Source organism: Podarcis filfolensis (genome assembly GCF_964270895.1).
Source record: "Podarcis filfolensis genome assembly, chromosome: 8".
Taxonomy (NCBI): Eukaryota; Metazoa; Chordata; class Lepidosauria; order Squamata; family Lacertidae; genus Podarcis; species Podarcis filfolensis.
Window position 1 is genome coordinate 6973347 of NC_139611.1, and position 26370 is coordinate 6999716.

At 44.5% G+C, this 26370-nt stretch overlaps 1 protein-coding gene across 1 annotated transcript in view; it reads right to left on the minus strand.

Annotated features, from left to right (window-relative positions):
* Positions 1-26370, minus strand: part of NPC1L1 (NPC1 like intracellular cholesterol transporter 1) — a 46296-nt gene that overhangs the window by 4988 nt on the left and 14938 nt on the right. The window contains exons 8-17 of the mRNA XM_083629263.1: positions 25747-25874; positions 25461-25598; positions 24286-24375; positions 22849-23039; positions 14699-14811; positions 13574-13700; positions 12654-12709; positions 12212-12362; positions 11802-12033; positions 515-628 (exon numbers count right to left, since the gene is read on the minus strand). Coding sequence (XP_083485389.1) covers positions 515-628; positions 11802-12033; positions 12212-12362; positions 12654-12709; positions 13574-13700; positions 14699-14811; positions 22849-23039; positions 24286-24375; positions 25461-25598; positions 25747-25874 — 1340 coding nt within the window. The remainder of the gene's footprint in view (positions 1-514; positions 629-11801; positions 12034-12211; positions 12363-12653; positions 12710-13573; positions 13701-14698; positions 14812-22848; positions 23040-24285; positions 24376-25460; positions 25599-25746; positions 25875-26370) is intronic.

Genomic DNA, 26370 nt, shown 5'->3' on the forward strand with positions numbered 1-26370 from the left:
GGCGTACAGCTTCCGGGTCATGTGGCCAGCATGACTCAGTCGCTTCTGGCGAACCAGAGTAGCAAACAGAAACGCCGTTTGCCTTCCCGTCAGAGCGGTACCTATTTATTTACTTGCACTTTGACGTGCTTTCGAACTGCTAGGTTGGCAGGAGCAGGGACCCAGCAACGGGAGCTCACCCCGTCGTGGGGATTCAAATTACAACTCTACAATTCACTGATTCTACGAACCAGCTCCAAAGGCCCCATGAGGGCAGGGCCTCTCCAGAGGCGGATTTAGGGCACCGTGACCAGTTACACCACACTGGGCACCAAGCCTAGGGGGCACCGCAGGACACCACAATTCTGATGCAATGATTTGAGCAGAATGGAAGGGGAGAGGCAAGAGGGGGGTATGTCACCATGGACATTTGAAAGACCAAAGCCTGGTCTCTCTTCCCTGCCCCAATGCACCCAAGCAGCATCCTAAACGAAGCCACAGACCTCCCACATGTGCCCCTCTCCCCACGACTCACCGCACTCCCCATGTTGACTGTGGCCTCTCTGGCTCTCTCCACTTTGGTGGGCTGTGTGCTGATAGCGAAGGAGCGAGTGATGTGGGAGACAAACTCCACCGAAATGCCCACAGCCTGCCGGGAGGAACAGAGCCTTTGTCAGAAGGATGAGCAGCTTTATTATTATTATTAAATCATTATTATTATTATTATTATTATTATTATTATTATTATTATTATTATTATTGCAAAGCCCACCTGGTGCATTTGCTGGGCCAAAAAGCCCCAGTTGCTTTTTTGTACCATGTGTGGCAATTTCGACCTGATCAGCAACGGGCACAAAAATTGCGCCTTGCACATATGTGGTGGACCTGTCCCAAGGTGAAAGGCTTCTGGGAAAAGATTTATCATGAATTGGAAAAAATGTTGAAATACTCATTTATTAAGAAACCAGAAGCCTTTCTACTTGGAATAACAGGTTTGGAATTGCCCAAGAAAGATGCCAGATTGTTTTTGTATGCCACAACTGCAGCTAGAATTTTGTTGGCCAAAAATTGGAAACTACAAGAAGTACCAACAGTGGAGGAATGGCAGATGAAGATGATGGACTTTTGGGAGCTGGCCGACCTGACCGGAAGAGTCCACGACCAGAAGAAGGAGGAGTACCAAGAGGAATGGAAGAAATTTAAAGACTATTTAGCTAACTATGTTAAGATAACTTAAACAGAATTACTTGCGAGTATCAGATAGGCCTAGGATTTAAATATGTGATGTTGTAGAATACTATGTTGTTAAAATGAAAAGAAAGAAAGATGTTAATCAACCAAGTAAATTCTATGTAAAAATAGTTTTGGAAAACTGCTACAATGATTTATATGGAAACTCAGCCAGGGGGATTTGAGGAAGTCACCCAACAATGTTAACAAAAGTGGAATTATGACAGTTAGGATAAATGTTTGTTTGTTTGTTTTTTAATGTTTTCTTTTCATGTTTGTGGATTTACCGTATGTGTCATAAATTTGGAAAACTAATAAAAAAAAATTGGAAAAAAAACCAAAAATTGCACCTTGCTTCTGTTGCAACTGAAGCAGAAATATGGTCCAACCTAACCTGGGCACCTGGTATGGAAGCGAGAGCTGGACCATAAAGAAGGTTGATCGCCGAATAATTGATGCTTTTGAATTCTGGTGCTGGAGGAGACTCTTGAGAGTCCCATGGACTGCAAGAAGATCAAACCTATCCATTCTGAAGGAAATCAACCCTGAGTGCTCACTGGAAGGACAGATTGTGAAGCTGAGGCTCCAATACTTTGGCCACCTCATGAGAAGAGAAGACTCCCTGGAAAAGACCCTGATGTTGGGAAAGATGGAGGGCACAAGGAGAAGGGGACGGCAGAGGACGAGATGGTGGGACAGTGTTCTCAAACCAGCATGAGATTGACCGAACTGTGGGAGGCAGTGGAAGACAGGAGTGCCTGAGTCGGACACGACTAAACGACTAAAGAACAATAACCTGGGCATCAGCTGTGTTTTGTCCAGTGGTTACAATGCTCGTAGATTAATTGGTAAAGGAAATAATTGTAATCAGGAAAATGGAGAGGGGAAAGAGAAGCAGCAGCAGGTTTTCCCACCATTACCCTTCAAGCTGCTGTGTCTCTGCCAGAACAGGCACACAGCTTTGCAGCTCAGGACCAAGGCTGTCTAGGGTGAAGTGCCACAAAGCTTCTCTTGAATGCTAGGAAATAAACCCAGCTCCCTGATAGTTTTTGTTATGGTGGACAGAAACCTCTGTTTCGATGAAGTCCAACAGCGCTCCCTTTCAGGTGTCTAGGGTTTGGCGCCCCCTTCAGGAAATTCTGGACAGGCAGCTATTTGGAGCTTTATTTCAGAACACCCATTCGCAGGTAAGCCCCTTCTTCGCAATGACTTGTGGCACTCAGGTCCTTCTCGTGGGCATCATCCAATAATGGGCATCTGGCTGGCATCTGTGAGAGCAGGATGCTGGACTAGATGGGCCCCCTCTGGCCTAATCCAGCAGCAGAGCTCTTCTTATGTTCTTAGTTAATAGCCAACTGGCCTGAATTGGATAGTCTTTTTATGGTGGAAGTCCAGAATCAATAGGGAGGTGGAATCAACCTTTAAATAAATTTATGATTGGCTACCTCAAAGGCTTAGCAGTGATGGAGCTTCTCCTACCACTGGTCTCAAAACTAATCAATCGCCATCAAATGATCCCCTTAAATTTACGCAATGCTTCTCTCTCCCAATCACCTTAGAACCATCTAAATCAACACTCTCTCAGAACATTTTCTCCCTGAAAGTGCTGCATTGCCCCAAGTTCTGTGCAATCAGGTAAAATGTAAGTGATGAAGTTCCTTTCCTTTATTCCCAAACAAATATTCTTACATATAAGAACCCCCTGGCTTCCTTGTTTTCTCACTAAAATCTTTGCAACTTGCCATAATGTATTATGTCTACCTCTTTGTGTTCTAAGGCTACTGCATGAATGTGTTGTTGAGTTCTGTGTCCTATGGGCTCTGGGGGAAGAAAACCAAAGTTCCTTGCTGCTTAATATTTATAGAGCTGGCCTCAAAGGGAGGGGTCCTTGCTAGTTGTGCTTAAAAATCCCCCTTTATTTAGGACGATTCATAGACTACTGAGAAAACTCAGTGGCGTACATGATAAAATTATCAATAAAACACCTAAATTTAACAAAACTGTTTGAAAAAATATGTGTGTATAAGATAAAGTGTAAAGGAAACAGAAAAATATTTTTAAACAAATATGGATAACTACATTAAATTTCTGGGTAGGCTTGCTGAAATAAAGTTTTCAGCAAGTATCAGGAACAATATAATGAGGGCGCCTGTGTAATGTCACTAGGCAGGGAGTTCCAAAGCATAGATGCTGCCTATCAGATTTTCAACTCTCTTGGGAAAATGCAATAAGGAGCATTTGCTTTCTTCACTTTGCTGACGCTCATCTCTCCCCATGATCTTCATTTCCTGTTCTGCACCCCACACACCTGTCGCCCCAACTATCTCTCATCCATCCAGAACTCCCAATTTGGGTATGTTGGTGTGAATGGAATTCCTTAAAAAAAAAACTGTGATAGAAAGCAAATAGCAGATGTGTTCGACAAAGTACATGTGCAAGCTGGATAATGTGTGCAAATAAGAACGTGCTTCCATGTGCCTCACATCAAATTGCACTATTATTATTATTATTATTATTATTATTATTATTATTAATGATTTACACATCCAGCTGGGCCTTCTCAACCACTCTGGGCGGTTCCCAACAGAAGATTAAAAACACAATAAAACATCAAACATTAAAAACTTCCCTAAACAGGGCTGCCTTCAGATGCCTTCTTTTTTTTTTTTTTTTTTTTTTTTTAATAAACTTTATTGTTATTCCAATAGTTAAAAAGAAAAAAAGCACATACAAAATATTTCATCCATAGAAGCAGCAGAAAAGAAAACAAAACGAAGAAAAGAAAAAAGAACCAAGTTCAAAATCCATACCATCTAAGTACTGGATCATTACTTAGGTCTATAACATTCTCTGACTTCCCACCACCACGGCGCGAGCTGTATTTCAACAATATCTTCAGCAGTATCTATAATACCCGTTATCACTACCTCACAGTTTTTATATTATGCCTACTGAGAATTTAATGTTCCCTAAAGTTGTCTCCATATATACAAAAAATTTGTTCCACTCATTAATAAATTTGGTATTTTTCTGCTGCCTGATCTTCTGCGTCATTATTGCTAGTTCAGTGTACTCAGTTAACTTGGTTTGCCATTCTCTGATTGTTGGGATGTTAGGTGTTTTCCACTTCTTTGCTAACAGTATCCTAGCGGATACTGTTGCATACTGAAACAGGGTTTGGTCTTCTTTCCTGATTTCAGCCCCCACCATTCCTAGAAGGAATGCCTCAGGCTTTTTTGGGAAGGTGTACTTTAAAATCTTTTTTAGTTCCTCATAGACAGCGCCCCAGAACTTTTTCACCTCCTCGCATGTCCACCACATGTGGTGGAAGTCTCCCTCTTTCTTCCTACATTTCCAGCAGGTCTTATCCCCGGTTTTATACATCTTTGCTAGCTTTGTTGGGGTGATGTACCAACGGTACATCATCTTTTCTATGTTCTCTCGGAGTCCGACACAAGCTGTAAATTTCATGTCTTTGTTCCAGAGTTTTGTCCATCTTTCGTATTCTAGGGGATATCCCAAATCTATAGCCCACTTAATCATAACCTCTTTAACCTCCTCATCCATGGTGTCCCAATCTAATAGTTGGTTATACATTTTAGTTAAGAGTTTTGTATTCCCATCTAATATTTCCAGTTGATACTTGGATTTATTCTTACTCATTCCGACTTTTTTATGTTCATTCCAAAGGGCCCCTATTTGATGGTATTGTAGCCACCCCGATAATTTATCTTTTAGCTCTTCATAGGGCCTCAATTTCCAACCTTTATCGGAACTTATCAGAAGGTCTGTGTACGTCAATCTTTTGCCTTCCATATTTAATTTTTTATTGGCTAAAATATCTATGGGCGACAGCCACCAAGGGGTGTCTTTTTCTATTATCCTCTTGCATCTATTCCATACTTCTAACAGCGCCCCTCTTATTATATGGTTTGAAAAACCCCTATGGACCCTTCCCTTATCATGCCATAGGTACGCGTGCCACCCAAATCTGGCATTGAAGCCCTCCAGGTCAAGCAGGTCGGTGTTATCCAGAACTACCCATTCTTTAATCCAGCAGAGGCACGAAGCCTCATAGTATAGTTGTAGATTCGGTACCGCAAACCCCCCTCTTTTCCTTTTGTCGGTGAGCAGCTTAAATTTAATTCTGGCTCTTTTACCCTGCCAAATAAATCTTGACAGGGTCTTCTGCCAGTCCTTAAACATTGATGTACCTCTGACTACCGGGATATTTTGAAATAGGAATATCATTCTTGGAAGAATATTCATTTTAATGGCAGCCATTCTCCCCTCCCAAGAAAGCTGTAATCTATTCCAGCTGTCTAGATCTTTTTTGCACTCCCTCCAGATTCTATTATAATTGTCCTCCACTAGGTTTATATTTTTTGGGGATACCCAAATACCCAAATATTTAACCTTTTTTGTTATCTTTATCCCTGTTTCATCTTCGATCTTATTTTTTGAGTTCTCATCTACATTCTTTACCAGCATCTTGGTTTTAGTTTTATTTAGTTTGAACCCGGATAGTCTTCCAAAATCCTCCATTAACTCAATAACTTCATTTATTCCTTTTAAGGGGTCTTCTACTGAGATTATTAAATCGTCGGCGTATGCCTTTAGTTTATATTCTTTTGTGCCAATTTTGATCCCTCTTATTTCAGGCGTCTCTCTTATTTTATTCAGTATAACCTCCAGGACCATGATAAATAACAGGGGGGATAACGGACACCCCTGTCTTGTACCTTTTGTTATTGTAAACGAATCTGTTAGATTGCTATTGATGATCAGTTTTGCCCTTTGATCTGTGTAGATAGCTCTTATGCCCTCTAGGAATGGCCCTCTTATTCCTATCTTTTCCATCGCTTTTAATAGGAAGTTCCACGAAACATTATCAAAAGCCTTTTCGGCGTCTATGAAGATTAACGCAGCCGGGACATCATTCCTAAGTTCTAAGTATTCGATTATATTAACTACATGTCTCACATTATCCTTTAGTTGCCTTCCGGGCAGGAATCCGGCTTGGTCTTTGTTTATTATTTTGTTCAAACATTTCTTTAGTCTATTCGCCATTATCCCTGCGAAGATCTTATAATCATTATTAAGCAATGATATTGGCCTGTAGTTTTTTATGTCAAGTCTGTCCGAGTCTGCTTTAGGTATTACTGTAATGTGCGCCTCTCTCCACGAATCCGGAGGCTCCCCACCTTGCAGAATATTATTACTTACATTACATAGTATCGGGGCTAGTTGTTCCTCTAGTGTCTTATAATATTTTGAAGAAAGACCGTCTGGGCCTGGGGCCTTACCGGATTTCATATTCCTGATTACATACCTGACCTCTTCCACCGATATTGGATCGTTTAGAAATTCCTTTTCCTCCTCTGTCAATTGTACCCCTCCATTCCTATCCAGGTACCTCCCTATCTCATTTATATCTTCATCTTCCTTCCCTTTGTATAGGACTTCATAAAACTGGAGGAACTTTGCTTTTATTTCACTGGGGTCTTCTATTATTTGGCCTTCCAATTTAATTTTGTTAATCACACTTTGTTTTTTCCTTTTTCTCAGTTGCCATGCCAATAGCTTGCCCGTTTTGTTTGCCGACTCAAAATACTTTTGTTTCATCTTTTTTATTCCCCATTCTATTTCTTCATTTAACAATGTTTCATGTTGGATTTGTAGAAATCTATAGGTTTGTTTGATCTTCTCATCCCCAGGGTTCCTTGTCAACTTCCCTTCTACGTTTTTTAGCTGTTTAATTATTTCTTCCTTCTTTGCCTCTCTTGTATTCTTTCTATGTTTGTTCTGCTGGATCAGGAAGCCTCTGAGTACTGCTTTACTTGCATCCCAGACAACATTGATTTTAGTTTCCCTATTCAGGTTCAGGTCAAAATATTCTTTTAAGGTGCTCTTTGCTTTATCGATGATCTCATCCTGATCCATTAAATAATCGTTCATTCTCCATCTATATGGTCCTAGTGATTTACACTTTATTTCCAGGAGAATTGAGTTATGGTCTGAGAACGTTCTGGGCTCTATTTCGCACTTCGTTGATCTTATCGTAAGCTCGCTGGAGATCCAAATCTGGTCTATTCTTCCCCAGCTTTGGTGTGGCCCCGAAAAGTGCGTAAATTGTCTTCCTGTTGGATTTTTAAACCTCCAAATGTCAGTCAGATCCAAATTTTCTTGGAGGTCATTAAAGGTTTTTGGGAGCTTCCCTTGCTTCCGTTTCCTTATTTTCTCACTTCTGTCTATCTCGGGTTCAGGGACTCCATTTAAGTCTCCCAATAAAATTAGTTTATGGTTTTCTAATTCTAATAATATTTGTTCCAATTTTTTGAAGAACACCGTTTGGTTTGTATTAGGGGCATAGATTGTTACAACATTAAATTTTTCCCCTTGATGGGTGATTTGAATCCCCAAAATCCTCCCCTCCTCATCTTTGCAGATTATTTTAGGATCCAATTTCTCTTTGGTGTAGATCACCAACCCTCTTTTTTTGTTCACATCCGAATTAATAAACTCCATTCCCAACTTTTTGTTGACCAATATATGTTTGTGTTTTTTAGCTACATGGGTTTCTTGACAGCAAACCACGTCACATTTTTTATTCCTCAAAACTTTCTCTATTTTATTCCTTTTTGATTTTTCATTCAAACCGTTAACATTCCAAGATAGAAAGGTTAAAGACATTGTTAAAATTGGACGCCGATTTATATCTAACTATCAATTCCCTGTTTTTTCCGCTTCTTCTGTCCCCTCCTCTTCCTCTGCGCCCTCCTCCTCCTCTACTTCTTCTCCCCCCTCTCTACCCTCCTCCCTCTCCTCCCCCCGCGTCCCTCCATCTCCGTCACCCTTTCTATTTGATACTCTATCCTCCATCTTACCAAGCTCTTTCTCGTATCTTCTCAGGAACTTTTCTACTTCTGATATACTTGTCAGTTTAAATCTCTTGTCCTTGAAGAAAAAAGCAATCCCTTCGGGAAATTCCCATCTAAACTGTATATTGTTTCTTCTCAGGGCGCCTGTTATTTGTCTATATCCCTCCCTTTTGCGCAACAGTCTGACCGGAATTTCCTTAAGGACAATAATTGGTCTGCTGCCTATTATTAATTTTTTATGATAACTCGTTTTGAGTATCAAATTTCTCATTCCTATTGAGTTAAACACTACTAGGCAGTCCCCAAGGGGTTTGCTAGCCCTGTTCTGGTATGTTCTCATTTTAATCCTGAAGGCATTTTCAATCGTACAAGCGACTTCCTCTTCATTCATCTCTAACCACCTTGCTAGTTCCTTAATTATTCTCTCCTTAATGTTCTCTCTCGTTTCTTCTCCTATTCCTCTAAATTTTAATTGTAGTTGTCTCTGTCGCATTTCTGTCATCGCGATATTGTCCCAAATCTGTTCCTGTGCCTTATTCAACTCTCTCATCTCTCCCCTCACTTTTTCCGTCTCCTTTTTCTGTTCCCTCAGGTCTTTTTGAATTTTTTTGTTCGTCTCCTCAACTGTCTTAGTTTTAAGCGCTAGTTCTTGGATTTTATTCGAGAGCTCCCCTATTGCTCCCTCTATTCTCTTATCTATCGTCTCTTGCATTTCTTCTAATTTGTTTTCTATATGACTTTCGTTCTGTTTGAGTTCCTCTTTAATTTTTAACCACAAGTAATCTAAATCTTTGATTTCTTCCTGTCTGGATGCTTTTCTTTCACCTGGTGTTCCTCCTCCTCCCCTTTTCCCGTTCTTCCCCTGCATTTTTCCTAATTCCCTGTTATGTTCTTCTAGTGTTGCGTTCTCTCCCCTTAGGGGCTCACAATCTCCTTGCTCCCACGTCTTGGGACCTTTCCGTCTAGCCCAGCTGGTTAAACCAGTTAAACCGGATATGTAATCCGAGATATGTAGCCCGGGGTTTACGGTCTGTAACGCTTCTTCCCTTCTCTCCAGGGAGTTGTGCGTATCGCCTTCCGCTGCTAACCAATAGTTGACCTTGGACTAAATTACACAAAGGAGGGACCAAAAGAAGGACAAAGTTCCAGTACACTTCCAGATACAAAAGCCAATTCTGACCTACAATCTCTGATAATTATATCAATTAAATATTCCGATTAATTTAAAGGTTAACGTTCCTTCTAGTGCCACTAGGGAGTCTCTATATAATTTTCCCAGACCTCTACCAATTGTCCCTCCACGTTTACCAACGCTTAACAACTTAACCAAATACCACAGTAAGTGTAGACCCCTGAGGACTTAACCAAGTACCTCAGTAAATATTCCTTTTTGGGGTATTAAGGAGGTGAGTCAGTTCTTAATATTATGAGAGGCGGGGGGGAGGTGGAAGTGGGTTAAGGGTAGAATAGGTATGTAAGGTTACAGAGGGGGTAATGATGGCAGAAGGGGTCAAGAGTCAGGTATAACTATAACCAATGAAAAGCAAATGGAGGTGGGGTGAGGAAACCTTGGGGGGGGAAGCAACCAATAAGTACTAAACAAGTACTAAACAATAAACCACTTTGGTCGGCTAAAGTGGGGGAGGGTAATTAGAGTGCTTTAGACAATTATCTGTCTTTCAGCGTCTTTTGCACCGCCCTCTTATAAAGTTATAAAGTTAAAGTTATGAAGTTCTTATGAAGTTTCTTCGTGTGTCTCCAATGTCTTTAATAAAAGTTGGTTACCGACTTTTTATAATCGACGTCCTAGCAAGAGTGTCCGCGGTTGCTTCTTATCTCTGTCCCCTCAGAGTTTTTCTTGTCTTGATTCCCAATTCTGTTATATGTCTCTATTGGGGGTCGGTTAAAGAGACCGCCAGACCTTTAACAATAACCTCAAATCAAAGTCTCAAAAATCAGAGTCCAAACATAGTCCCAGACCTAAATCCACCAATAAGTCCGCGCTGAATCTCAAACCGTAGAAGCTCAACTGAGGCACGCAGTTTTATAACGTTCCATAAATAAAGGTTCGTTAAATCTTGTTGGAAAAGATATCTCTCCTCGCTCCGTGCTTACACAGCTCGGCCAGTAGTAATTACTCCCCTTCACTCGCTGCCTGTGATTCTAAGACCTGCGCCATTTTCGCTCTCCGCCGGGTGGGATCCGTACATAAAAAGACTGTACCAACCAGGACTCACCCATCTGTAACCCTTAACTTCAGTATTGTCTTAAGTCCAAACACGACGGGGTGTCCATTTTAAGCCTATGAAGGTTCGTCGCCTTTCTCGGTGGAAGCCTGAGGCATCGTAACTCGGAGACGGGACTTTCCCCTGTTGCGCTTGCGGCCCCGCCCTGAACTCGCTCTTCACCAGGGAGAGTGAGCCACAGAGGCAAAAACGCCGCTCCACGCTGCCGGGAAACCTTCCTCCAGGGGTTCCCCCCCTGGACTTTTATTTTTTGGGGGGCGCAGTGCCCTTGCGACGCCCCAAAATCTCCGAATTACTCAGAAAGCCTTTACGTGGCTTTCCGCGCTTCCTCGCCGTCCGCGACCGGAACCGGAAGTTTCTCCAGATGCCTTCTAAAAGTCAGATAGTTGTTTATTTCCTTGGCATCTGATGGGGGGGGGGGCGTTCCACAGGGTGGGTGCCATTACCGAGAAGGCCCTCTGCCTGGTTCCCTGTAACCTCACTTCTCGCAGGGAGGGAACCGCTAGAAGGACCTCGGAGCTGGACCTCAGTGTCCGGGCAGAACGATGGGGGTGGAGACGCTCCTTCAGGTATACTGGGCTGCACTGGCGGAGGAAGAGGAGTGCGGGGGGAGCGCACACTGCCGCCAGCAGCATGATCCTGGTGGGGTGCCATTGTGGCTGCCCCCCCCACCCCAGTGCCAGAGCATGAAGCTCCGCCACTGGTGGGCCAAGGCCGTTTAGGGCTTTAAAAGGCCAGCACCAACACTTTGAATTGTGCTCGGAAATGTACTGGGAGCCAATGTAGGTCTTTCAGGATAAATGTTTGTTCTGTGGGGTGGGGAGGATTTTGTGTAGAATTTGCAGACTCCCAAAGCCAGAAGGCGGAATCCCGTTTTGAGGCTAGACACCTTGGAAGGAACTCCATGATGACCCTTGGAAAACACCCCCAAGTTGGGAGTTTCAGGGCTGCCCTCTCCTGCCGCCCCCGCCCCACAAAGCCAGAGCTGTGCCCCAGAGCAATTTACCGTATTTTTTTTTTCTATAAGACTCACTTTTTCCCTCCAAAAAGTAAGGGGAAATGTGTGTGCGTCTTATGGAGTGAATGCAGGCTGCATAGCTATCACAGAAGCCAGAACAGGAAGAGGGATTGCTGCTTTCACTGTGCAGCGATCCCTCTTGTTGTTCTGGCTTCTGAGATTCAGAATATTTTTTTTCTTGTTTTCCTCCTCCAAATACTAGGTGCGTCTTGTGGTCTGGTGCGTCTTATAGAGCGAAAAATACGGTACTTGTTTCAGCTGTCTATGACACTATTACTATATACATTATTGGCAGAGTTGTGCCACTAGTTCACTGTATGTCTCTAAGTATCTCCAGGCTTTGCTATGCACGTTGCACTTTAATTTGCTGAACTCAGTCAAATTGTCCTTTATATTTGCAAGCCGGTTTGGTGTTTCGGTTTTGTTGTATGACAAGGGCTGGCTTACCGTCACCAGGTTGATGAGGGAGATGGCGTTGAAGGAAATGCCCCACAGGGTCATGGCTCCTTGGGTGTCCACCAGGATCATGATTATGGTGAACAGGTTGATGAGTCCTGAGCGCAGGTCCATGCCTAGCAGGACACAGCAGACCAGGAAGGTGGGGAGCAAGCAGACGGCCAGGTTGACAACTCCCGCAAGGGCGATGCTCAGGAACTGCTCGTAAAACACGTAGGTGATCCTACAGAAGAACCACAACGGCCGTGGGAACACCAGCGAGGCACAGAGACACACTTCGCCGCTCTCCTAGAGCCTCGCTGACCCCAGGGCTGAAGAGCCGGGAAACTAGGGACAATTTCCCCCCAAAAAAGGACAAGATGCCCTTTCCAGTCCCTCCCCAGCCGCTCCCGGCATCTTACGTGTAGGGGAAGACCGTGAAGTCGGGGTCCGTGCCGGGCACCTGCCGCATGGCAGCGGTGATGTTGGCCGCCAGCTCCCGGGCCACCTTCAAGGCTGCTGTGTACTCCTGCGAGTTTTTGAGGGGCGTGTGGTATGCCATGAAGCGGGATGCTGTGGAGACAGGAGACAGGCGCTGCAGTAGCCCAACCACCCAGAGGGGGTGCACCCCTTCAGAGGGGCATTAACCGCCTCCCTCCTCCCGCAGCCTCCCACCTCTGAAGTGGTGCACCAGGGGAGATGGCTCTGGACTGTATATGAAGCCAGAAGCCCACCTCCCCATCTGCATATCCCTCCACCCACCCTGGTTGCCGTAGCAAGAGAGTCAGTGCCCTCCTGGCAGGGCAGCAGAATTCGCACCTGGGGCTTCTTTTTATTCTGGGGATGGGGGGGGGAAACACTCACCTATGACTTCCCCATCTGGCCCCAGACGCACAGATGTGTCATAGGCACCACGACCCCTGGAGAAAAAGATGGAGGGGTGCATGTTGAGTCTCAGAGAGAAGCACTCCCCATGGCAGACCCAATGCAGCAGGTGCAAACTGGAAATGGCCCCAGAACCCTTTTTATTTTATTGATTTATTTAATGCGATTATTATCCCGCCTCCTTTCCCCCAAGGAGCTCAAGGTGGTATACATACTCCTCGCCCCCATCCCGGCATTGTGGGTTAAACCACAGAGCCTAGGACTTGCCGATCAGAAGGTCGGCCCGCGACAGGGTGAGCTCCCGTTGCTCGGTCCCCGCTCCTGCCAACCTAGCAGTTCAAAAGCTCATCAAAGAGCAAGTAGATAAATAGGAACCGCTCCGGCGGGAAGATAAATGGCGTTTCCGTGCGCTGCTCTGGTTCGCCAGAAGCGGCTTAGTCATGCTGGCCACATGACCCAGAAGCTGTACGCTGGCTCCCTCGGCCAATAAAGCGAGATGAGCGCCGCAACCCCAGAGTCGGCCACGATTGGACCTAATGGTCAGGGGTCCCTTTACCTTTTACCCCACAGAGGTCCAGCTGCCCCCAGGAAAAAACCATGGGCTTCATACCAATCTCCAACCTCCTTGTGTACCATTTCCTGCAAAGTCCACCCGCAGCCTGTCTACTCTGGCCTGGCCTCGTGGGCTCCACTGGCTCAATCCGGCTGCTCCTCAGCCCTGGAGCTCCAGCTGACCCCCCGTTCCAGTAGGGGTGCCTCTACAACGCACAACCAGGCAAGGAGACCCTCTCTGGGGGGGGGGTTATTCCTTGCTGTAGGAACAATCGCCCAGACCCGAATCCTGACCCGCACACATACACATACACATACACACACACCCTGGTGCTTGCAGTACTCACGCCTTGGGGCATTTCAGGTTGGGCATGTCGTGGAGGAACCAGGGCAGGAACCGGTGGAACTCCTCGACACTTGGCCGGAGGGTCCCGCTCGTCGGAGCCATGCACTTCTTGAGGCAGGACAGGGAAGCTGGGGGAGAGAGAGGCAGAGGAGAGGCAGAGCCCCAGGTCCAGGCAGGAATCTTTGCTCCCTTCCAGCTGCAACCTTATTCACTGGGTGCATTGCCCACATGAACCTGGGCATTTCCCTTTGAATTGTGCTCTCTGGAGGCTGCAGAGAGCAGTCTGTCTGAGAATGTGAGCAGGGTAGTTTCGTTTTTGTTAGAGACAGAACGCTGCGAACATGCAGCTAGATTCTGTAGGTTTTCTTTTCTCTTTGTTATGCTTCTAAATAAAGAGTGTTAGATTAGAAGCACTGGTGTCGAGCTGAGTTATTGAAGACACCACGTCGACACAGACAAGCCATTTTACGCTGCGTGTGACCCATAGCTGTCAACTTACAGATTTGAAAATAAGGGATCAGCAGTCAAAATAAGGGATCAACAATTACTTTGATAAAATATATATTTTGTTGCGTGCAAATGGCTTTAGATACCTATTAGGTCCATAAATTACCATATAGCATATATTCAACACACAAAAACCAGCAACAATTTGTTGTTGACAAAGGACAGCTGGACATAGAAAGGGCCCCATTACATACAGTAGCTTATTTAAGGAACATCATCAATAAGGGACAGCAGCGGGACATGGAGCTGGGATAAGGGACTGTCCCGCCAAATAAGGGACGCTTGACAGCTATGGTGTGAACTCTGCTACTATCCGACAACTGAGAAGAGAGGCAGCGCACGAGTGGAAGCGTGTGGGCGCCATTGAAGTGTCGGATAGCTCGTAAATCAGATTTATTGCAGTGCCGATGCAGCAGACCCCGTGGGTCAAATGATTAACCACCCACAAACTTTAACAAACCTCGGGCAGGGAACCCCCCCAGGGGATGTCCCACCCCCCTATACTTTCAGAGAATGATAGAGCTGTAGAGTTGAAAGGGCTCCCCAAGGGTCATCCAGCCCCACCCGCTGCAATGCAAGAATCGCAGCTGAAGAATCTCTGGCGGGTTTCTCTGCTTACTGTTGGTGGAGGGGCAGAACTGGCCGTCGGCGATGCGGCAGCAGCTGGAAAAGGGGCTCAGCCAGTCGATGAAGTCGTCCACCCAGGAAGAGGCAGGGATGGCCAGGAAGGACCTGGGGGGAGAGACAGCGGCATGGAGGGAGGCCAAGGCCCACGGCCAAAGAGAGAGCGCAAGGCTCGAAGGGTAATAATAATAATTTATTGGGACTTCCGGTTAGCGCCAGCGCTTAATGGCGGACCTCACCCGGAGCTCCGGGAGAGGTCTACTTCGTAGGTTTGGGTCCTGTCAGCTACGGCGGAGCGGGGACCCTTAAAAATCACAGGCGCGTTGCCTGTGAACCGGAGACTCGGCGGGCACCTTTGCGCCCCCCCGACGCTGTGAAATAGCCTTTTTAAAGGCTGCGGATCAGCGGAGGGGGTGAGAAGCGGTGCTGAGAGTCGTTCTTACCCAGCCTGCGAGGAGAAGCCGCGTCGCCATTAGCGGAGAGCGCTGATTTCTTCCGGCGAAATTGGACTAAAAAACAACTATCCGTGAGTAGGATTGACCGCTAAAATATAATTGGATATCAAAATTAAAGAAATTGGGCACCGAGACGGACAAGCACTAAAAAGGAAGTCTGCTTTCCGTTCTGTAGCAAGATCAAAGCGAAAGGCATTCCAGCTGTAACTGCTTGAGAGGAAATTTGTGGGAGCTAAGAAATTCATCACCAAAGCAAAGAACTCCCTCCCCGAAGGGCAGAAGGGGGGGGGGAGAAGATTTTAAAGTGTTTTTCTGCCAATTTTAAAGAATTGAGTCAAATACCGTTGTTCTTATACCTGGGATCGGACGCTCGGAGGAAAGGAACCGGCTAAAGACTGTTGCTATAAGAAGGTTAAAAAGTATCTTTAATTGACTTGGGTTACTCTCAACTTGAAATATTTACTTTGTTGCACTGCAAAGCTACTTACAGGACACTATTGATTTTAGACCCCATAGAAAGAGAAAATAACAATTGGAAGGGATTAGGAAAGTTTTGTTTACTTTTAGGAGAGTGTGGGTTTACTTGGAGAAGTAAAAATTGACTCTGCGCCCTCTGGTGGATCTACAAATTGTTACAGCAACGAGTGAAATCTATGAGAACTTTTGTTTGACGGCTCAAGAGTCTGGGAATGACCTTGACTAAAAGACTTTGTTATGGCAGATGGTAAAGAGAAAGGGGATTTACAGGAAACAACTTTGAGATCTGGCAAACAATATAAAATTGACTCTTTTATGCAGAGAAGGGCTTCAGTATCAGGAGCCTCTGGAATTACAGCTGTTCCAAAGGCAAGAGTGAAAACAATGTCTACAGAAGAATCATTTGCCAAGGTATTGGAGAAGATAAATGACTCTCTGGAGGAACTTAAAAAACAAGGTGCAGAAACTAAAGCACAAGTTGCTGAAACTAAAGTACAAGTTGCTGAAACAAATAAGAAAATTGAAGAAATCTCTGGGAAAATTGACTCAAATACAAAAAGTATAACTGACCTTGGGAATAAAGTGAATTCAAATACAGAAGCAATTGGGCAAATATTGCAAGAATCATCTACAACAAGAAAAATAGCTGAGGAAGCCAAAGAAATTGCAACTGCTGCGGAGGCAAAGTTTCCACCAGTGTTTAAGAAACTAGATGAATATGAACTGGCACTTTCTATGCAGGACATGCAACGCAAGGAGAGAAATCTAAGGATCAGACTTGTGCCGGAAAAGGAAGAAGATAACCTGGTGGACTATTTGACAAAAGAATTTTCTGACTTTTGGAAGCAGGAGCTGGGCAAAGAAGAATTTAAGATAGAAAGTGCTTTCAGATTGGGAGCAAGGCAGAGGAAGAATCGACCCAGAGATTGTCTTATAACTTTAAGATCAAAGGAGGAGCGAGATAAAATATTGAACCTGCATTATCAAACAACCCTTCGAATCGAAGACTTTTATATTGAGATCTTCAAAGACATTCCTAAGAGTATCTTGGACGCAAGAGGACATTACAAGGACCTGGTGATACTGCTGAGAAAGAACTACATACCATTCAGGTGGGAGTTCCCCCAAGGCCTGTCTTTTAAATACAAGGGAAAGAAGAGAAGAATAAAGACCGTGAGTGATAAAGACAAGTTTATGGGAGAACACGAAGAAGACCTACAGAAAGAGACTTATCCAGGACAAGGGCATCCTTCATTAGATACGGAAAAGGAATCACCGACAAACGAGGAACAAAAATTGGGAGCTGTAGGAGGAAAGAGCAAGTAACCCCATCATGGCTCTGCAACTTCTAACTTGGAATTGTAACGGTTTGAACATCCCTAGAAGGAGAAAAAATATATTTCATGCTTTGAAGAAAGATCAATTAGACTTAATTTGTTTACAAGAGACCCATGTGACAAGAGCTCATAGAAAGTTACTAGTAAATAAGAAATTGGGACAAGAATTTATATCTTCAGACAGAGTAAAAAAGAGAGGAGTGGTGATTTATGCAAAGGAGAAGCTCCAACCGAAACAAATCTTTAAAGATGACCAAGGAAGATATTTGGCAATTGAAATTCAATTTCAAGGAGAGAAGTATTTGATAGTGGGAATTTATGCACCAAATGAAGGGAAAGCTGAATTTTTTAAGAAGTTGCATGAGATTTTGATGGACCACATGGATTGTAAACTAATCATGATGGGAGACATGAATGGAGTAGTTTCAACAAATATGGACAAAGCACAAAGACAGGTAGTAACAAAAGATGGAAGACTACCAAAGACTTTTTTTGAAATGACTGACAATATGGACTTGATTGACATATGGAGAACAAAACACCCACTAGAAAGAGAGGGAACCTTCTTTTCTGAAGCCAAAATGACATGGACAAGGATCGACCAAATTTGGGTAACTAGCAGTATGGCGCAAAACATAAAGAGAGTGGAAATCTGCCCAAAAACCTTCTCCGACCACAATGCAGTGAAGATGGTGATGAGGCAAACAACAACTGGCTCCTTCAGATGGAGAATGAATGACACCTTATTTAGAGATGAGGAGATTTGTAAGAAGGCCCAAAAAACCTTGACAGACTATTTTGAAATTAATCTAAGGACTAAAGTAGAAAAAAGAATAATATGGGACGCAAGCAAAGCCGTGATGAGAGGGTTCTTGATACAACAAAATACATTAAAGAAAAGGAAACAAAACGAGAGGAAGGAAAAAATTCTGGAAAAAATAAAAGAAGGGGAAAGGAAACTAAGATCGAAGCCAAAATCACAAGAGATCTTAAGAGAAATCAAACTTTATCAAACACAATATATGGAACTGACGAATCAAGAACTAGAGTGGAAAATTAAGCAAATGAGACAAAAGACTTTTGAATCGGCTGACAAATGTGGCAAGCTATTGGCTTGGCAAATAAAGAAGAGACAAAAACTCAACACGGTAACAAATTTAGAAGTGGAAGGAAAGAACATAAGCAACCCAGCGGAAATTAGGAATTGTTTTCAGAACTACTTTAGACAACTCTACACACAAGGGCCGCAAAAACAAACAGATATACAACAATTCCTCGAGAAAAATGGGCTGAAAGAGATTTCACAGGAAAGTAAGACAATTTTGAATCAGGAAATATCAGCACAGGAAATAGAAGATGCCATTCAAAACATGACGTTGGGCAAATCACCTGGACCGGATGGACTGACTTCCAAATATTATAAAGTCTTAAAGGCAGGGCTTATACAACCTTTGAAGGAAGTCTGCAATGAGATCATGGAGGGGAGGAAGGCACCCGATACGTGGAGAGAGGCCTATATTACACTTATACCAAAGACAGAGACTGAAAAGACTCAACTTAAGAACTACCGACCCATCTCGTTACTAAATGTGGATTACAAAATCTTTGCTGATGTTTTAGCAAGGAGACTGAAAAGAATTTTGATGGAGGAGATTCATGGGGACCAAGCGGGCTTTCTCCCGAAAAGGCACTTGTCGGATAATGTAAGGAATATAATTGACATTTTGGAGAAGTTGGAAGTGAACATAAACACTAAGGCAGTTTTGATATTTGTGGACGCCGAGAAAGCCTTTGACAACATTTCTTGGAGTTTTATGTTGAAGAACCTCCGGGGGATGGGGGTAGGCCAAGGGTTTGAGAATGGTATAGGTGCAATATACTCTGAACAGAAAGCTAAACTAATTGTAAATAATGTGGTCACAGAAGAATTCAAGATTGAAAAAGGGACACGCCAGGGGTGCCCTATCTCCCCATTACTTTTTATATCGGTCCTGGAGGTTTTGCTTAATATGATCAGGAGGGACCAGTTGGTTAAGGGGATCCAGGTCGGAGCTAAACAATACAAACTGAGAGCATTTGCAGATGACCTAGTACTTACATTGCAAGAGCCAGAAGCTAGTACGAAAAGAGTTTTGGAAATAATCCAAGAGTTTGGTCAATTGGCAGGATTTAAATTGAATAAGTCAAAAACAAAGGTATTGGAGAAAAATCTAACACAGGTGGAAAAAGAAAGGTTTCAGAATGAGACAGGGTTGACTGTGGTTAAAAAAGTGAAATATTTGGGTATAAACATGACAGCTAAGAATGTGAATTTATTTAAAGATAATTATGAAAAAACTTGGACAGAAGTGAAAAAAGACTTGGAGATTTGGTCAAATTTAAAGCTTTCCTTGTTAGGTCGAATTGCAGTCATAAAGATGAATGTATTGCCAAGAATGTTGTTTTTGTTTCAAGCACTGCAAATAATGGACAAAATGGATTGTTTCAAGAAGTGGCAGAAAGATATATCTAAATTTGTCTGGCAGGGCAAAAAGCCCAGAATTAAATTTAAGATATTAACGGACTCAAAGGAAAGAGGAGGGTTTGCCCTGCCAGACTTTAAACTTTACTATGAAGCGGCAGCTTTCTGCTGGCTGAAAGAATGGCTGCTTCTTGAAAACACAGACATTTTGGATTTGGAAGGTTTTAATAACATTTTTGGGTGGCATGCATACTTGTGGTATGACAAGGTTAAAGCACATAAAAGTTTTAAAAATCATATTGTCAGAAAAGCACTATTAAATGTTTGGGTCAGATACAAAGATTTGCTGGAAAATAAAACTCCAAGGTGGCTGTCGCCAATGGAGGCTAAGGCAGTTAAAAAGTTAAATATGGAGTCCAAGTGGCCAAGATATTGGGAAATTTTGGAAAAGGAGGGGGACAAAATGAGATTGCAGAGTTTTGAGAAACTAAAAGGGAAGGTGAGAGATTGGCTGCATTATCACCAAATAAATGAAGCGTTCAAATTGGATAGCAAAATTGGCTTCCAGGTGGAAAAATCAAAACTGGAGACAGAATTGCTAGAACCCAGTACTAAGAATTTGTCAAAAATGTACAACTTGCTGCTGAAATGGAATACAGAAGATGAAACGGTTAAATCAGCTATGATTAAATGGGCTCAGGACATTGGTCATAATATTTTGTTTGCTGACTGGGAAAAGTTGTGGACCACTGGGATGAAATTTACGGCATGTAATGCCTTAAGAGAAAATATTATGAAAATGATCTATAGGTGGTACATAACCCCAGTCAAGCTTGCAAAGATTTACCATTTGCCTGACAATAAATGTTGGAAATGTAAAGAAAAGGAAGGTACATTTTTTCACCTTTGGTGGACGTGCCCAAAGATTAAGGCATTCTGGGAAATGATCTATAATGAACTTAAAAAGGTATTTAAATATACTTTCACCAAGAAACCAGAGGCCTTTCTCTTGGGTATTGTCGGCCAAGGGGTGTTAAAGAAAGATATAACTTTTTTCATGTATGCTACAACAGCAGCTAGAATACTCATCGCGAAGTACTGGAAGACGCAAGATCTACCCACACTGGAAGAATGGCAGATGAAGGTGATAGACTACATGGGTTTGGCAGAAATGACGAGCAGAATCCGAAACCAGGGAAGAGAAACAGCGCAAGAAGAGTGGAAAAAATTCAAGGACTATTTAAAGAAATATTATAAAGTTAATGAAAGTTAGAATGATGTTGGATTAGAAAGTAAATGGTTACTATTAGTAATGGTTAAGACAAGGAGAATAAGGAAGATTAGTCTAAACTTTAACTAAAATAAGGGAAGATTTGCTGAACAATTGATAAGAATTTGGAATACAGAAATGGGAGGTATGAGGAAGTCGGGGAAGGAAGGTATAAGAAATTAGGATACGAAATGGTACATGTTTTTTGTTTCGTTTTGTTTTTGTATGTCTATGTATGTCGTGTTTACATGGAAAAACTTTTGAATAAAAATATTTTAAAAAAAAAAAAATAATAATAATTTATTATTTGTACCCCGCCCATCTGGCTGGGTTTCCCAAGCCACTCTGTGCGGCTTCCACAGAGACCAAAAATACACTAAAATGTCACACATTAAAAACTTCCCTGAACAGGGCTGCCTTAAGATGTCAGGTAGTTGTTTAACTCTTTGACATCTGATGGGAGGGCGTTCCACAGGGCGGGCGCCACTACCAAGAAGGCCCTCTATCTGGTTCCCTGTAGCTTTGCTTCTCGCAATGAGGGAACCGCCAGAAGACCCTCGGCGCTGGACCTCAGTGTCCGAGCGGAACGATGGGGGTGTAGACGCTCCTTCAGGTATACTGGACCGAGGCCATTTAGGGCTTTAAAGGTCAGCACCAACACTTTGAATTGTGCTCGGGAACGTACTGGGAGCCAATGTAGGTCTTTCAAGACCGGTGTTATGTGGTCTCAGCGACCGCCCCCAGTCACCAGTCTAGCTGCCGCATTCTGGATTAGTTGTAGTCTCCGGGTCACCTTCAAAGGTAGCCGCACGTAAAGCGCATTGCAGTAGTCCAAGCGGGAGATAACTAGAGCATGCACCACTCTGGTGAGACAGTCCAAGAGACTGGCAAGAGAGCAGGAGGCAGGCACAGGGCACTTGCTCCTCCTGGGCTGCCTCGGCCATCTTCCAGGCCTTAGGCCCCTCCAGGAGCACCACCTGTGGTCTGCGGGGTGGGGGCTGCCCTTGGAGGCAGGTGCAAAATGAAAAGCCGCAGCAGCACTCGTGGACTGGCTTGCCAATCCCAGCCTGAGGTGCCACTGGTGAGGTGGGAGGAGGAGGGATGGAGCTGATCTTGCAGTGATCGGATGCAGGAAGCTGGGCTCATCTTGCCTGAGAAGGGCCTGGGGTGCCAGGCACCTGATCCTGGGCCCGATGCTGAACCTCAAAATATCAGGAGAAGCTGCTGGATGTTTGTCTGGTCCTCAGCTGGTTGGGGGCTGCTTTGATTTTGAGCTTATTGCCCTCTGGAACCCTACAGACCACTAAGAATCTCCTGTGCCTCTAGAGGCTGGAGGGCCAGACCACACTACCTTTCCTGTACAAATAATAATAATAATAATAATAATAATAATAATAATAATAATAATATTTGTACCCTGCCTCTGATTATGGAGGCAGAACATAGATGTTGTGGCTAGTAGCCATCAATAGCCCTCTCCTCCATGAATTGGTCTGTTCTCCTCTGAGATCTTGATGATGATGATGATGATGATGATAATAATAATAATAATAATAATAATAATAATAATAATAATAATAATTTATTATTTATACCCCGCCCATCTGGCTGGGTTTCCCCATCCGCTCTGGGCAGCTTCCAACAAAGATTAAAAATACATCAAAATGTCACACATTAAAAACTTCCCTGAAGAGGGCAGATGTTTTCTAAATGTCAGGTAGTTGTTTATCTCTTTGACATCTGATGGGAGGGTGTTCCACAGGGCGGGCGCCACTACCGAGAAGGCCCTGTGCCTGGTTCCCTGGTATGAAGCAAACTCCAGGCTGCTTTCTAGCATCTGCCTGGGGGTCTGCTGCTCCTTCTCCCCCGGGAAGGGTCAGGGCAAAAGAGCTTCTGCAACTGCTCTTTTGCCACCATGCCCTCCCCAGTCAAAGCATCTTTTTCTCTGCCCCTCTAAGACGAACCCTCCAGGAACCCTCCCTCTCTCTATTTTTTCTTATGTTTCCTGGCAGGTATGTGGAGGAATGAGCATGCAATAATATTCTGGTGTGTTTGAGGGCAAAACTGGGGAGGGGGGGCGCTTTTGTACACCCACCCACCCACCCCCTTTTTACAGGAGCAGAACAGCTCTTCCGAGCGACTTACACATTTGGGAACTGCACGGCGGACTGGATCTTCTGCGTCAGGGAGTTGTCATCGCAGCCTGAGCTGGAGCAGACCCCGTTCATCCCTTCCACCGTGGAGAAGTTGTAGCCCGGCGTGGTGACAAAGTAAGTTGGGGCCCCCACCATGAAGTACGTGTTCAGGTACTGGAAGTACTGCAGCATGTAGGAGTCCTGGGGAGAGCAGAGCATGAGAACATAAGAACTGTTAAGTTGTGGGCGAACATATCAGACGACACAGCGATTCTTCAAACAGCTCTTCTTTATTCAGAGGCCAGAACAGAACTGAACTGAAGAGCTCAGTCAGCCTGCTTATCTAGAGCTCCAGAACAATGTAACTGTAGCAACTTTCTAAAACTATCCAATCACTGAAGGTCACTTTCGATCCTTCATTTGCATACAAACTATCCAATCACTGAACGTCACTTTCAATCCTTCATTTGCATAACTATCTCTGTAGATATCCCCCTGCTGGCCCAGGGTGAGAACTTCAGTACATATCAAGAACCACCTAGGACATGTGATAAAATGAAGGGGAAAAAATTGGGAACTGATCTATAATGAATTAAAAAAGATGCTTAAATATACTTTCCCAAAAAGGCCTGAAGCTTTTTTGCTAGACTTGATGGGGGAAGATATTAAGAAAGTAGATCGAAGATTATTCATGTATGCTACGACTGCTGCCAGAATCTTGATAGCCCAAAAATGGAAAACACAGGAATTACCAACTGTGAAGGAATTGCAGACAATGATGGTCGAATAGGCGGAATTAGCAAAACTGACCCACAGGATTCGCAATCAGGAGGAAACAAAGTGCCAAAAAGAATGGAGTAAATTCATGGACTGTATAAGTGAGAACTGTAGAAATGTGAAGACATTAGCAGGACTGAAATAAATCTTATGACATGGCTTAGATATTACTAAGGAAGTGTGGATTTGAGACTGGAATAAGAAAACCTTCGGAAGGGAAGGAGGGAAGTTAATCGCTCTACGGAGCATAAAGTAAGACAGATGTATAAAGATATGAAATATTTATACTTCATTAAACAGGAAATACTATTTTTAATGTTGCTGTCATTTTGCTTGCTTGCCATACGATAAAACTGTTGTTCATTGGACCTGTTTATATTTTCTTTTTTTTTTTGTATTCATGTTTTTCTGTTTCTTTTTATTACTCTGTCCCCTGCTCTGGGACTGAAAACATTCTATGAAGAGCGAGCTATAAATCCTGCAAATAATTTAATTAACAGAGCTACTGGAGGAAGCCAGGTGGAATTAAGCAGCTCCCTTCGTTAAGGTGCAGAGCACCCAGACTCAGCCAAGTCCTCGAGTTCCCTGAAGGAAGTTCCTTGTGGAGAAGCCCCGTGAGGGACCACCATCACTGCTGGCCCAGAAGACCAGCAAGTCAGCCAGCTCTTACTGTGGGCATGGCCAGCTCCTGATTAAGCCCCACTTCGACATGCAACAGCAGGAAGATTCCAGCGCAGAACATGAAAATGAAGATCAGCATCTGAAAGTAAGAACACAAGAGAGTTCTCTGCAGGTGAAGCAACAGGATCAGGCCAAAGCGTCTAGTTCAGCATCCGAGTCCTCCCTTGCCCAGGGACCAACTAAAGGCTCCCAGGAAGCACACAAGTCTCACCTGAAGGCCATTATTTTATGTGTTAGATGGATTCCCACCCCCATTCTTTCCACTCGTCATGGGTGGGTCTGTGGGCTCCGCAGGTGGTGTCTCATTCTGACCAGGGCCTGCTTAGTGGTGGGCCCCCTGGACCTTCAAGTCACACCCTCTCCCACCTGACACCCCGCCTCTGATCCTGGAGGAGGTAGATATGGACTACAGTAGCTTGGACTACTGCAATGCGCTGTACCTGGGGCTACCTTTGAAGGTGACCCGGAAACTGCAATTAATCCAGAATGCGGCAGCTCGACTGGTGACTGGGAGTGGCTGCCGAGACCATATAACACCGGTCCTGAGAGACCTGCATTGGCTCCCAGTACGTTTCTGAGCACAATTCAAAGTGTTGGTGCAGACCTTTAAAGCCCTAAACGGCCTCGGTCTAGTATATCTGAAGGAGCGTCTCCACCCCCATCGTTCTGCCCGGACGCTGAGGTCCAGCACTGAGGGCCTTCTGGCGGTTCCCTCCCTGCAAGAAGTGAGGTTACAGGGAACCAGGCAGAGGGCCTTCTCGGTAGTGGCACCTGCCCTGTGGAACGCCCTCCCAGCAGATGTCAAGGCAATAAACAACTATTTTACTTTTAAAAGACACCTGAAGGCGGCCCTGTTTAGGGACGTTTTTAATGTCTGACGCTGTATTATTTCTGATATTTGGTTGGAAGCCGCCCAGAGTGGCTGGGGAGACCCAGTCAGATGGGCGGGGTATAAATAATAAATTATCATTATTATATTAGATATGGCTTCCAAGACTAACAGCCACCGAGGGGGAGTTGGTTAAGAAGGCTCAGAAAGAAGGATTCTTCTCCCCGCACCCTGTGTTCTCTCCTGCCTCTCTCTTGCCACCTTGCCTGCTCTCCGCCTTGTATTCACACGCACACCAGAAAACCACCCTCTGCCACCTAGCCAGCAGCACTCACCACCATGAACCGGACAAAGCTGTTGAGCAAGAAGGGAGCATAGAAGCGTTCTATGAAGGTGCGAAGGAGGCTTCTTTGCTTCTTCTCTGGGTTCTTCTCCTCCAGTTGGATGCAGCAACACAGGTCAAAGCGAGAGGCCTGTGGGCAAAAGGGGCACCAGCTGAGGACCCCATTGGAGTGTGGGGCTGGGGAGGAGGAGGAGGGGTGGTTGTGGAAGCCTGAAACCCCAGTCAGTAAGGAAACCCCCCCACCTCAAAAATGCACTTTAAAGAAAGGCCCCACCCACCTTCTGCCTGCGGGCATCCAGAGACAGCAAGGCCACAAACATGGACACCTGGAGCAAGAAGTCAAAGAGGACGGCCAGGGCAGCGTTCAAGGCAAAGGTCCGGACAGCCGGCATCTCCGACAGGCCACCTAGAAGCAGGAAGGGAGGCGTAAGGTCCAGCAGCAGATCCTGGCTGCTGGATCAGGCCAAAGGCAGAGAGGTCCATCCTGTCCTCACAGTGGCCAACGAGCTGCCCTATTGGGAAACCCATAAGCAGGATCCAAGCACAAGGGCCCAAGCATTGTGGCTTCCAGTAACTGGGATTCAAAAGCATTGCTGCATCTGACTGTGGTGGCAGAACAAAGCCATCCTGGCCAGTTGCCATCAACAGCCCTCTCCTCCTCCAGCCTCTTTTACCTCCATCCAGGTTGGGAGCCATCACTGCCATCTTTGAGAGGGAAACCCACTGTTTGGCTATGCGCTGCATGAAAGTCCTAGCTTTTACCTCTTCTGAATCTTCCAGCATTCAGCTCCATTGGATGTCCATGAAAAAAAGGCACAGGGTGGACCTCCTGGGCTCTCTGGCCACAGGGCGAGTCAGCATCAGCTTTTAGCTTTGGGCTACTGCCATTCCCTTGTTTTCTT